The sequence below is a fragment of the Mus caroli genome, unplaced genomic scaffold (assembly GCF_978045245.1).
Source record: "Mus caroli unplaced genomic scaffold, Mus_caroli_1 scaffold_2, whole genome shotgun sequence".
NCBI classification, from domain to species: domain Eukaryota; kingdom Metazoa; phylum Chordata; class Mammalia; order Rodentia; family Muridae; genus Mus; species Mus caroli.
In genome coordinates, this window is record NW_028227257.1 from 2066391 (window position 1) to 2079938 (window position 13548).

General features: G+C 50.1%; 1 protein-coding gene across 1 annotated transcript in view; it reads right to left on the reverse strand.

Moving 5' to 3' along the window:
* Cdh4 (cadherin 4) overlaps positions 1-13548 on the reverse strand; it is a 460506-nt gene that overhangs the window by 50040 nt on the left and 396918 nt on the right. Inside the window, exons 5-6 of the mRNA XM_021156055.3 lie at positions 6403-6558; positions 2501-2645 (exon numbers count right to left, since the gene is read on the reverse strand). Of these exons, the coding sequence (XP_021011714.2) occupies positions 2501-2645; positions 6403-6558 (301 nt within the window). The remainder of the gene's footprint in view (positions 1-2500; positions 2646-6402; positions 6559-13548) is intronic.

Genomic DNA, 13548 nt, shown 5'->3' on the forward strand with positions numbered 1-13548 from the left:
TACATCCCGTTCTCTCCGGTGACACTGGGCTCGCCAGTGTCTTCCCATCCTGAAAGACAATCATTTGAAAATGCAATCGCTTTGTTGAAGCAGCAGCCCCCAGAGACGGGGACAATGACAACCTCTGCCAACGGAGAAGAGTGTGATAAATGTTTGCCCTCCTGCCTTAGTCAGAGACTGACCTCTCAGGGGCCGTGGAGCCTGGGGAGCAGTGTCTCCTTGGAAGACAGCCTGCCCTGGCTCTGCTGGCTCTGGGTTTCTGAGAAAAACCTGCTTCTGTTTTACCCAGTGCGCTGCAGAGCTCAGGATCACTGCCGGAACTCCAGGGCTGGGGCTGGCAGATAAAGTATAGGAAGCTAGGTAAATAACGAGGGAAAAATAACGGGGGGAAACCTTGTAATGTATCTGAGAGATGCTCAGGGCATAGCCCTGTGGAGTGGCTTGCTGTCTGACCAAACTTCAAGGTTACCTGGGTGTCTTGTGTTTTTAAATGCCTATATCTGGTATCTTCAGCAGAGGTTTCTGTGATCTCATCCATCCTACCCTTCCCGGGGTAAGGCTTGTCTAGTGAGGTCCTCCCATGCCCTCATCACAGGACATAGCTCAGTAGGATCACCTAGGGGTTATATCTCCTGAAGAGACCAAGCTAGTGGGCCTGGCTAGCACTCTGTACCCTTATGTAAGCCTCTAGCAGGGTTGAGAATTGTGGGTACCTGTGTTGTGATCCCCATAAACAGCTGCCTGGGACCACAGTGTCCTCACTACTAAATGGTGACTGGTCCATTTGCTTGTCAGGACTGTGGAATGCAGGGATGGCGATATCTGACTTGTAGTGAGGGCCCTGGCACATGGTAAAGCCATATGACCTATGGGTCTGTGGGAAGACAGGCTCTTGGGTCAGTTCTCAGGGGAACAGAGGCTCTGACACAGGGGTTCACCTCCTGGGTTGGGAGAGGGGTTTGCATGTTTGGTGGGCCTTGGTCTCTGGCCTGGTTTCCTAATTCTAGTTGGCACAGTGTCTTCCTTTCCCATGTTCTCTTCCAACACATGTTCCCCTCTCCTATGCTTCAGCCCTAGTCTAATGTTACCATAGAGACAAAGACAAGACCAAGGGCCAAAGCAAAATCTCCCACTCTAGGCCTAACACTTGGTGCCTGACCCAGGATACAAACAATTAGAGCAACTCATTACGGATCCTGGGCCTCACCCCAAATGGCCAGTCCTGTGGTGGACAAGCGATGCTAAACAATTTATTATTTCAAGGGGCAGTAGCTCAGTTGATAACATGATTACTTGGCAAATATGAGGACCTATGTTCAACTTACAGAAGCCATGTAAAAAAGCCAGGCACAATGGCACATGCTTACAAACCCAGAGCTGGAGAAGTGTAGACAGACGAAGCCCTAGGGCTCGCTGGCCTGCCAGTCTAGTCTATGCGGAGAGTTCTGGATTAGTAAGGCCCTCCTGTCTCAAGAAACACGGTGGATGAGCAGTGCTCAAGGTTAACCTCTGACCTCCACATGCACACGCTTACATGTGCACTGACACATGTGCACTGACACATGTACACTCACTCACACATGTTCACTCTCACATGTGCATTGATACATGTGCACTCACACAGGTGGACTCTCACATGAGCACTCACATATGGGCACTGACACATGTGTACTGACACATGTGTACTCTCATATGTACACTGACACATGTGCACTGACACACATGCACTCACACATGTGCACTCTTAAATGTGTACTCGCACATGTGCACTGACACAGATACATTTACACATGTGCACTCTCACATGTGCAACTTCTCATAATTGCCTTAAAATGCCTCCACTCCTCTCAGGAGTCTGTTCATTCATCCACTGTCTTTCTGTCCGCAACACCTAGTCTTCCTTAAAATCTTCATATCTGCAGAGAGACACTCTTATAACCATCACCCATCAATAAAAAAGCTTATGGCTAATGAACTGAGGCAGGATTAGAAGGTGGGATGTCCAGCATGGACAGAGAGAATTCTGGGAGAGAATGAAAGGTGAGAGAGATTCGTCCCAGGAACGATGAGGGGACATATGTAATCCAGCAGGTAGCTGAATCCAGGGTGGAATAAAAGGGATACCAAGTTACGAGCAAGTCGGAGAACAAGCCAACACTTACAGCCTAGGCATTTATTAATAAATAATTAGTCTCAGAGTCATTCCTGCTGGGAATTAAGTGGTTGGGAAGAAAAAAAAAACCCTAGATTTTATACACATCAATTCTAGTCTGGCTAAAAGCTTTGCTCCCTTGTCTAGGGTCCATTGTCTCTGGCATGGCAGTCCCCTCTTCTTCTGCATCTGAGGTTTGAGCTCCATAAGCCTATTCTCTGTTGCTATAGTGCCTGCTCTCTGCAGACTCTCTGCACTTCGAAGTGTATGAGAATGGGCAGCAGTGCTGTACGTTACAGTCCCAGCCCCATGTCCCACAGAGTGCGTGGGGTCCCCAGGAAAACTCACCTGGCTTGGAGCCCTCATCCACAGAGCCGTTGTAGACCTGGTTGATGAACTCGGGACGGTTGTCGTTCATGTCAATGACGTAGATGTACAGGTCAATAGGGTTCTCCACCTTGTTACCGTTCATATCCACCGCGTGGGCTCGGAGCTGCAGAGCAACAGACACACATGTCAGAGCTGGCAGCCACATCTGGGGGTGGGGAGGACGGGACACTTTTCTCTGATGTGGGTGGTCACAACTCTGGGGTAGCCTAATAGCTCCCTGCTCCCTGGGGAAAGAAGCAGGAGCAACCTGGTCAGGGCTCAGGTGGGACTGAGACACCCAGAAACTTCTGTGAGCCTTGGCTCTCCCCTCTGTGCAGATGGGGTCATGTTGGCAGAAACAGGATGGCATCCTCTGAATGTGATGCCAAGATCACCCAGGGCCCCTCGGTCTGACACCTTCACATGCCTGGGCTGGACAGGTACCCTGCAGACAAGACTTTACATTTTCTCGAGGTGACTGCAGCTAGGCCGCTGTGACTCCTGGTGCCTGCTCCTGAGAGGCTGACTGAGGGAGGGCCTGTGGAGAGGTCTTCATGGGGTGCACACAGGTGGAGGGTGTGTGAGGCTTCAGAGCTGGGTGTCTAGGAGGGGCAGAGGGAGGACTGAGCTGGTCAGGACCCCTGGGGACCTGCTGCAGTCTCTTTGGGCTCAACTGCCTTTTCACCCTCTGGAAGGTTTTTTGCCCCTGCTTCAGCTATGTCTGCAGTTCTGAGCTTTGTCATAGAGAGGGGGACAAGCACAAGAGGCCCTGCTGGCTCCCTCCAGACTGCTCTTGACCCTGAGTGGCTGTGGATGAGCACGGAGGGCCCTGTCTTCCCTCCCCTAGGTGGCTGATGTAGCCGTGGTGGGAGCTCCCTCTTGGGCAACAGCGAGGGGCGAGCCCCGTGGGTTTTCATGACTGGTTTCTGCAGAAGTGATGCCATCCTAGTACCTTGTCACAGGTGGACAGAGGACCTGGCAGTCACAGGAACTCTCTGCTCACCGTGTGCTAGTTAATTTGCATGATTTCTGGTCTCATTACTTTGAAATTCTTGATACCTTCTGGAACTGAGGCTACCCTCCACTTAACACAAGGAATAAAACTCTCTGCCTGTGCTGTTCACAGGACAAGCAGGGGCGGGGGGGGGGCAGGGGGCAGCAGAGTGGGCTGAGCACCGATTGCCACAGGCTGAAGGTAATAAACCTGAAGACTTTGAGCCTGCTGACTCTTCCCGTGGGAAGATGAAGGAAGATGCAGAAGAGGGCAGGCTGCAAAGCCGCAGCTACAGCTGGTTTCCTGCCTGGGATACCCTGCCAACAGCTGCTACGTCCCAGAAGCATGAAAGCAATTTTGGGGATGCCCTGAAGCACAGGGCAGATAGAATATTCCAGTGGGAAATCAGAGGGCTTGATAGGGCCTCAAGTCAAGGCCTCAGGGAGGGGACGAAGCAGAGTGTAGAAACTCCTCAGGCCGGGGACTTTCTTTTATAGACCATGATAATTAAAAACGAGTCTGTCTAATCTTGGAAGAAGTGAGTTTAATCAGTGAGCGGCTTCCTCCTGTGGGCATGAGGAAGCGAAGTGCTCTGATACAAGGCTGACTCCGGGTGATCTGCCGCCAGGGAGAGAGACAGGGGGAGTGGATAGGCTATGCCTGTTGTCTTTCTCCCAACCTTCAATCCCACACCTGGTTGAGCTCCCCTCTAGACTTGGGAATAGATGTCTCTAAAGAATATATTCTAGAATTGGTGTGTGCATGAGGCAGGCAGGAGGACTGGGGGTGAGTGGGGGTGGGGGTGGAGGGGTCAGGGGTCGAGGAGGAGGTGGCAGGGAGAGGATAGGGTGTGGCCTACCAGAGTGGTCCTTGTCAGGGTAAGCGTGAGAAAGAAGAGCACACACGACTATCTGTCAAGTGTTAACTGCAATTCAGAGTGAGCCTGACTCACAGTGCTTCCTCACAGCAGCCAGCAGCTAAGCTGAGTGCTTACTTACTACCACCTGTTTGAGTCTCTCCACCTGACCCCCAAGCTTCAGCCTCAAACAGCCTGCCAGCCCCCAAATGAAGCCTGGTACCAAGCTCCATCTCTGTGTCCTCCAGTTGTTCAGTCTGCGAATAAAATCACCTTCCTGCTCAAAAAGGACACAATGACTTTCCAACTCTGCTCCTGAGGGAATCTCTCCACCCAGGCTAACAAGACAATGTGCTTCCTCACTTCCTCAGTCCAACCTTGGCCTCTACCACCATGTGAGAAGCAGAGTGAGGATGCCCAGAAGGTTGGCATCAACTGCCTGTGTCTAGCTCTGAAAATCTGGAGACCCAATTTTCTCAGGGGTGTGGGGCCATGAAGGATTCAATTGTTCCCCAACTTAGAGCTGCATGTGTTCCCCAAAACTTGGGCCATGCTTACACCAGTCATTTCTGTTTTCCCAGCATCCAACACAGGGTTCAGCACATACTGAATGCTCAAGAAGCAAACCTGGTGTGGAAGGATGGATGTGTGGTTAGAATGGGCAAGTGGGCAGATGATGGATGGGTAGATGGTGGACTGTGGGTAGGTAAACATCTGGACAAGTGGGTAGGTTAACAGCTGGGCAGGTGGGTAGGCAGGTAAACAGCTGGGCAGGAGGGTAAATAAACAGCTAGGCATGTGGGTAGGTAAACAGTTGGGCAGGAGGGTAGGTAAACAGCTGGATTGGTGGGTAGGTAAACAGCTAGACAAGTGGGTAGGTAAACAGCAGGGCAGGTGGGTAGGTAAACAGCTGGGCAGGAGGGTAGGTAAACAGCTGGGCAGGAGGGTAGGTAAACAGCTGGGCAGGAGCATGAATGAATTGACTGGGTGGGCAGATGGTAGATGGACAGACAGTATATGAGTGGGTGGTTAGATATGCAGCTGGATAGATATAAATGGATTGGTGGGAGACCTGTGGACAGGAAGGTGAGTGGATGACTACATGGATGAGAAATAAGGCCTGTAGAAAAGGGGGTGTCTGGATGGATCATTCTTTTTCTTGAAGTTTCTGTGAAAAGGGACAGCTGGAGAGCCTCTAACAGGGCCAGTGACAGATTTAACATCCTGTAATACCCCCTTTACATAAATGGGCAGTGAGTGGCCTCAGGGACAAGCTCTGTCCTTGCCTGAGGACATAGTGTGGACAACCTGACAAGTCCTTGTGCACATGGGGCCTCCTTTGGAGGGAGGAGATGGATGATCAATCCTGAACAAATGGCCATCAGACAGAGGAGTACCAGGGTCAGCTTGCAATCAGCACAGAGCTAAAGCAAGATGTCACAGCAATTAACAGGACAGTATGGGGTAGACGCTGAGAGTTCCGCCTTTGTCCTCAGGTGATTGTCAATGCACCGGGCATCCAACATCTTGGCGTTCAGCCACAGGTACACACAACACCCCGAACACGCCCACCTTTGTGCTCTTCACTTGACAGGACTGTGATCTTTATAACTGTGCACAGTTGAGATCTCTTCATGCTGAGAGGCCTGAGTCCAGGGTGGGTTCAGTAACTTGTCTGAGGCTCAGAGAGGTAAAGTGAGGGCCTGGTCCTCACAGGCAGTGGAGCAGACCCAACTCTTCCTCCTTCCTGAAAGGATCATGCCTTAGAGGCTCCCAGAGAGATAGCATATGAATGAAAGGCAGAAGATCTAATCTGGGAAGGGACTGGCAATGCTGAGTTAAGTCCACTCTTGCCTGCAAGCTCTGAGCTGGAGCTTAGCAACCACACTTTGACCAGCCTGCTGGTGGATGCCAGGGTCCTCCTCCTGTGGGAGGGCCCTAAAGTGAGCCTTGCTGCTGGCAAGCTGCCAGTGTGGAAGGGTGGACAGACCCCCTGCTACTGCTTGCTCTGTTCCACATATGGATACTTACATGGTAAGAGGCTCTCTCCTCCCGGTCCATGGGCCGAGTGACATACATCCGGCCAGACATGGAGTCGATGTTGAAGACCTCCATGGGGGGCTGGTCGGCGCCCACACCAGTGATGCTGTAGCGGATGGGGATGTCATTGTCTTTGTCCGACCTGATCTGAAAGGCACAAGAATGGAGATGTGAGCTGCAGCTGGTGGCTGACACATTCATCCTGACCAGGAGGGCTCACGCTTGCCCACAGTCTCAGAGCACCGTGGATCACTGCTAGGACAGCTCTGCACCATCTCTCTCACACTGAAGCACACTTGTCCCTTTAACAAAGCAACCAGTCATATAGCCCTAGGGAATTCACTTCCCTTCTGTGCTCAAACACATCCTAGGGAAAGAGCCAATCCAGTCTGAACAGGTTTTAGGTGTGTGTACAGTAAGACAACCTGTGTCCTAGAGTGATCTTTTAGACAAAAATCCCCATTTACCATCCAATGCCTATGCATGACTAGGCATGCATATGATTAAAATACCCAGGCCTGCACAAAAAGGCCTGTTTCCATATGTCAGTCTAAAGCTTATCAGAGCAGAAAAAGCACACCCCATCTCTACAACCAACTTCTCTTCCTCTCGAGGACGATGGCTCACGCTTTACACGGCTACCTTCCACTTTCTCTTCAAAATAAAACTCCTCACTACACTGATATTTACATTTAGTTCTTCAACCCTTGGAAGATGCCAAGAATCAGGGCTACAACAGGCTCAGACAGCAACCACTCATAACAGAAGGGCAGTTGGTGGACAGGGAGTTACTGGGTACCACCAGTCTCATGCCCAGGTGACAGGGAGGTACAGGCACAATAGTTCAAGATTGTCTTTTATTTATTTTTTTATTTTTATTTTTTGAGGCAGGGGTTCAGTAGCTCAGGTTAGCTTCCCACCTGTTATGTAACTGAGAACAACTTTGAATTCCTGATCCTCCTTTATCTCCCAGGTCCTGGGATGACAGGCAGGCACCATTAAGTCCAGTTTGCACAGTCCTGGGAACCCGCGGCTTCATGCACCCTAGCCAAACACTCTACCAACTGAACTACATCCCCAGCCCTCAATATTTCAAGTTCATGTCAAGCTATGATGGCATAGTAAGCCAGGCCAGCAAGCGATACAGTGGCGGAAGGAAGTCCCCATCCTTACAACACGCAGGATCTGCTGGGTGGGGCACTTCTTTGCATGAAACAAGACAGGAGTCCCAATGGAGGTGTGAGAGAAGTCAGAGAACAGATTTTCTTTCTAGGTTTATTCAGTTATTCCACCGAACTGCAAGGTGGACCCAGAAAACCCCCAATTCCTAAAAAATTCAGCTTTCTTTCCCCAATTTTAAGGATAAGTGGATTTTAAAATTTTATTTAGGACTCCTAAAGCAGGAGGAGGGGCTATCTCTGACTCTGTTGCCTGCCTTTGGGTCCCTTTCCCTTAATTGGGCTGCCTCGTCTAGCCTCAATAGAAGATGATGTGCCTAATTTTACTGCAACTTGATACTCCAAGGCTGGTTGATATCCATGGGACGCTTCCCCTTTTCTGAGGAGAAGGGGCAGAGGGATGGATGGAGGGAAAGGAGGTGAGAGGGAGGGGTTGGGAGGAAAGGAGGGAGGGGAAGCTTTGGTCAGGTATATAAGGAAGAGAAATAATAAAATTTAATTAAAATATAATTACATTGTTACTCCTTTTCTCTTTCAAATTCATGGGCTTTCAAATTTGCAAGAGGTTAAATTGAAGAGTTTTGGATTCATGGCCTCGACAGAAGAGATTTTATGACAGCCTAGTGCTGACCACTATTGTTATTAGTGGTCTCTCTTACGTAGATCTACAATGAAAGGAGCAAGAAGAGCAAAGAAAAAATTCAAAATGTACAGTTTAAAAAGAAAAAAGAGCACCAGGAAGTGTAAGGTAGAAGACAGAAGTTCCAGTGCTCAAGGAGATAAAAAGTTTAAAGAAAAGCCTGATCCTAAATGGGAAAAAGGGAGTTGTGACCTCGGGGCAAGACTACCTAGCTAAGCTCCCAACTTGTGAAAAGGATGTAAAGAAAAGCTTAAGGAGAGAAAGGAACCATCCACAGCAGAAAGGTGATACAACAGAAGGGTGATACAACAGAAGGGTGATACAACAGAAGGGTGATACAACAGAAGGGTGATACAACAGAAGGGTGATACAACAGAAGGGTGATACAACAGAAGGGTGATACAACAGAAGGGTGATACAACAGAAGGGTGATACAACAGAAGGGTGATACAACAGAAAGGTGATACAACAGAAGGGTGATACAACAGAAGGGTGATACAACAGAAAGGTGATACAACAGAAAGGTGATACAACAGAAAGGTGATACAACAGAAAGGTGATACAACAGAAAGGTGATACAACAGAAAGGTGATACAACAGAAAGGTGATACAACAGAAGGGTGATACAACAGAAGGGTGATACAACAGAAAGGTGATACAAACACAACTGAACAAGGGGTGAGGTTCTCAGTCTCAGCAGGCCACAGAACTTGACAGCTGTGGTGGTTTGAGTAGGTTTGCCCCCCACCCCCATAGAATCATGGGTTTGAACACTTGGCCCATAGGCAGTGGCACTATTAGGAGGTGTGGCCTTGTTGGAGGAAGTGTGTCACTGAAGGGTTGGGCTTGGAGGTCTCCTATGCTCAAGCTATGCCCAGTGTGGGACACAGTCTCCTTCTGCCTTCAGATCAAGATGTAGGACTCTCAGCTCCTTCTCCAGCACCATGTCTGCCTGCATGCTGCCATGCTCCCTACCATGATGATAAAGGACTAAATCTCTGACACTGAAAGTAAGCCCCCAGTTAAAAGCTTTTTCTCATAAGACTTGCCTTGGCCATGGTGTCTTTTCACAGTGACTTAGACAGACATACACAGACACAGAAAGACATTCACATGACTAAATATGTACACACAACCCGAGTCTGTTTAATGTTGCTTGCTTGTGTGTGTGTGTGTGCTTGTTTGCTTGCTTGTTTGTTTGTTATTTGGAGTGGCTGGATCATTTAGGACTGGATAGCATTTTGGGCACTCAACTCTGGGGAAGACTAATGCTCCACCTTTCAGCAGTTTAAAGTTGATCTAGTGAGGAGCCCATGTGATTTCTATGCTGGCATGTCAAAGGGAGAGCCCTCCCTCCCTCCCTCCCTCCCTCCCTCCCTCCCTCCCTCCCTCCCTCCCTCCCTCCCTCCCTTCCTCCCTTCCTCCCTTCCTCCCTTCCTTCCTTCTCTCCTTCCTCCCTTCCTCCCTTCCTCCCTTCCTCCCTTCCTCCCTTCCTCCCTCCCTCCCTCCCTCCCTTCCTTCCTTCCTTCCTTCCTTCCTTCCTTCCTTCCTTCCTTCCTTCCTTCCTTCTTCCCTCCCTCCCTCCCTCCCTCCCTCCCTCCCTCCCTCCCTCCCTCCCTCCCTCCCTTCCTTCCTTCCTTCCTTCCTTCCTTCCTTCTCTTCTTTCTTTTGACAGTCTCACTATGGAGCCTAGGATATCCTGGAACTCACTATGTAGACCAGGCTAATCCCTAGTTGAAAGAGTTCTGTCTATGTCTGTCTCCTGAGTGCTGGGGTTAAAGGCATGCACCACTGTCTCCATCTGTGACTGCATTTCATAAGCCAACATTTACCACAGTTGAGCCATAGCTGGTTACACGAGAGTGAAGCCACCATCACCCTAGTCACCCCGGCTACAGAATGGCTCCCTGATAGCATAACAAGAGGCAGAAGTCACCTGTTGTAAGAAGGCGAAGTTTTGACCACATAGGCACTATGAAGGTCAGGGGAGACCTACAGCAGCTTGTGCTGGCTCTGGAGAAGCAGGCAAGACTGCCATGCATATTTATGTGTGGGACATAGTCTGTGGGGGTTCAGTTCTAGGCCTCCAATGCTTATGCTTCCATGATAAGGTAGGGGTTGGGTGGTAGACATCCCAGCCTTTTCCCTCTTAGTCAGAGCCATCTCTCCTTTCAGGTGTTGACGGATGTCAAAGTGTGTGCCCTCCTGGTCTGAGCATAGCAGAAAAAGTCTACCATGGACTCTGAGTTGCCCACACATGCTGCCCGGGTGAGATGGATAGTCTCTGGAATGTTGTCCTTCTTCATTTTTGCAGAAAATGGGATTTAATAACCAGGGACATGGAGAGTCTAGCAGAGAGATAACAGAGCCTGCCCTGTTCCTGTGTCTGAGTTCTTGGTTCTTGAAGGGTAAGGGACATAAGGAGGAAGCTCATGGCACTGGGACAGGTCCCTGCCCTGGAGGACCAGGTACCTCTGGGTGATGGTATGTTGGAAGCTTTGCTCTGGGCTTGGACTTTGGGGTCACAGTCAGGTCTCAAGTGATACTGGCTGAATGGCAATGGATGAAAGGGACACATAGGGCCAGGGACAGTTCTCTTCTGAGAGTGACTGGTGAGTGTCTCTAGTAGCCCTAAAACAGACACTTCGGTGTCATATACAGTTACTGCCACTCCCTTCTGCCTACAGGGCATTAATTATAGTTGTGCTGAAAGAAAGAAACCACCACAGAGGGTTTTTTTTTGTAAAGGAAACTCATTATGCTTTGATCGTCCGCTGGGCCACTCGAAAGTACCTTCTGAAACACAGCAGCAGTGGGCTGCTGAGCTTGGAGTCCAGAGGGCTCTCTGCACAGACCTTGGAACGCTCGGATTCTCTCATAGTTTACCTTGTGGAGAAGAAATACTGTATAAAGGAACCTGGCAGGCCAGGGGAGAGCACTTTCCTGTGATTTGTGTCTGGGAAATGAGGAAAAACATCGCAGACGTGAATGCTGGGTAGGGAGTAGGAAGCGCCGGCAGCCCTCACACCAGCTCCCTGCTGAGGATGCCAGGGAGAATTGCCCGGGCTCCTTTGCGTTTGTTGTTAGAGGACAGAACAGATGGCAAAAGGTTAGTTTAAAGTGATGTCTGCATTAAAATAATGTACGGCACCGGAGGCTGTGTTCACCTGGGGACAGTAGCGGGGCCGCTCTGTCCTCAGAAAAGATGGAAGGAGGGAGGCCCCCCAATTCCCCATATAGAGTATTTGCCATATTCAAGTGAACTTGAAGCTGGATAAAGTCACCATGTAGCTTCCGGTTGCAGACACCTGGGTTTATTCTCAGTGTATTCAAGTGAGGAGGCAATGGGGTGGAATCACATCTGGATTCCAGATGTGTGGTGGGGGGGGGGGGAAGAGGGAGGGAGGGAGAGGAAAAGAAGAACACTCAGAGAAGGCCCTCAGTTTAGGGACAAAATCACATGGTGTGCCAGGCCCTAAGGAGACAGCACAGGGACACTTCCCGTCTGGGGACAGGAGCTATTCCACAAAGTGAAACTTCACAATTATAAATCTGGATAGTGGCTGTCAGAGACAAGAGGGTCTTTCGGGATGTGCGTGTGGACCACGGGGCAAGAGTAGCTCAGAGAACATGAAGAACAAATTGGCTCCGTTGCTCTTATCCATGGCCAGTTATGGACACAGACACACTACATATAGATGCATACATGTTATCTGCACACACACCACACAGCATACACAAAAAACCACACACATACACAAACATGAATACTCAAACACAAACAGTACAAAGATTCATCCAAACACATCCAAACACATGAATACATACAAGCCTCCATGCCTGCACCATGGCCTCTCTCCTCTGGGCACCTACCTCTGAAGGGGTCGGATGTTTTGTGGCCAGTGGTCCTGTCACTCACGGCCCCCTGGTCCCTGCCCTGGTATTTCAAAAGATGCTCAGATAATCCTTAGAATGCTCAGATAATCCTTAGGATCAAGCCTGTTCAGCAGGACAGGGGTCTCTGGTGAAGTGCCTCTGTGCTTTCTCTTTGTACTGTATTAAACCTGGCGATTTCCCCAGGAGAACAGGTTGCAATTTCTCATTTTTGTTCCCGCTGGGAGTCTGCACGGCCTGCAGCGGCTCCAGCTTCTTCTTCGAGTGAAGGGCTCTGAGTCGTGACGGCTGTGCCTCCCCCATTCCTCAGCCCACACGTTAGGATGGAGACAGTGGATTTACTCTTGGCTGTGACTGCAGCCAGCAAGAGTAGCTGGCAAAGACAATTTTCCTTTAAAACCAGACTCTCGCCGAAGCCCAGACGTAAGAACATGGCTGTGCCTAAACTCATTTGCAGCTTCCTGTCGCCTGAGCCATACGCACATAAAACCCTGCTGCTCTTGGAGTTTGAACTTGATCCTACAGCTGACAGAGAATCAGGTTTTCTTGGGCTTCTGCTTTGCCCAAATACCCTGCTTCCATTTCTCCTTTCATGCCTCATTGTTGGCAAACATTAATGATGCTCCACACACCCTGGGAATCCAGTAGGGCAACCTGTCCCCAGGAGTAGCATGTTTGGTCCTGGATGGTGCATACAGAAGGTGCCTCATAATTACTAGATGAGCAAATTAAAGCAGGAGTCACAGCCCAGGGGCAGGTGGGCAGAGAGGCAGCCAGGTCACTCACTCATCCTTGCGTTGGGAAACCATGGCTTCCGGGGCTCTAAGAAAGGCTTTTTGCAGAACAGCTAGCTATCCTGTGATCCAGAAGATGGGGAATGGGCAGGCTGAGGAGGGATGGGGAGAGAAGAGCTACACAGCCTGAGGTTTGACGAAGCCAGACAGTTGCTGGGGTCTCTGAGAACCATTACTGCATGGAGAACAAAGACAGGGAAGGCAGAAGTGGAAGGAGGGGGAGGGAGGGTTGAAACATGGCATGTCATCCCAGCTCACTGGAGCTGGACCTGGAGACCACTGGGAACCCATCGGAGAAGATGAAACCACATACGCTGGGGTTCTCCACTCTTGCTTACCACCCAGGTGGACAGGGCAGTCCCAGCAGCCACTCTCCAATCTCCTTGCAGTCTCTGGGCTCATACCTCTTTGCAGAATCATGTCTTCCCACCTAATGCGTCCACATCAGGGTGCAGTAGCCTGGTCATCTGCTCTGACACCACCAGCTCAGTGGCCCAGCCTGTCCAGGAATCTCTAGCCCTTCAGAAGTCCTCAAAAGACCATTAGAACATTCCAGAATGCTGAGTTTTCTGGCTACCGTCTAGCTCATGCTGCAGATATACTCAGATGCACTGAGGCCAAAGATTTCATG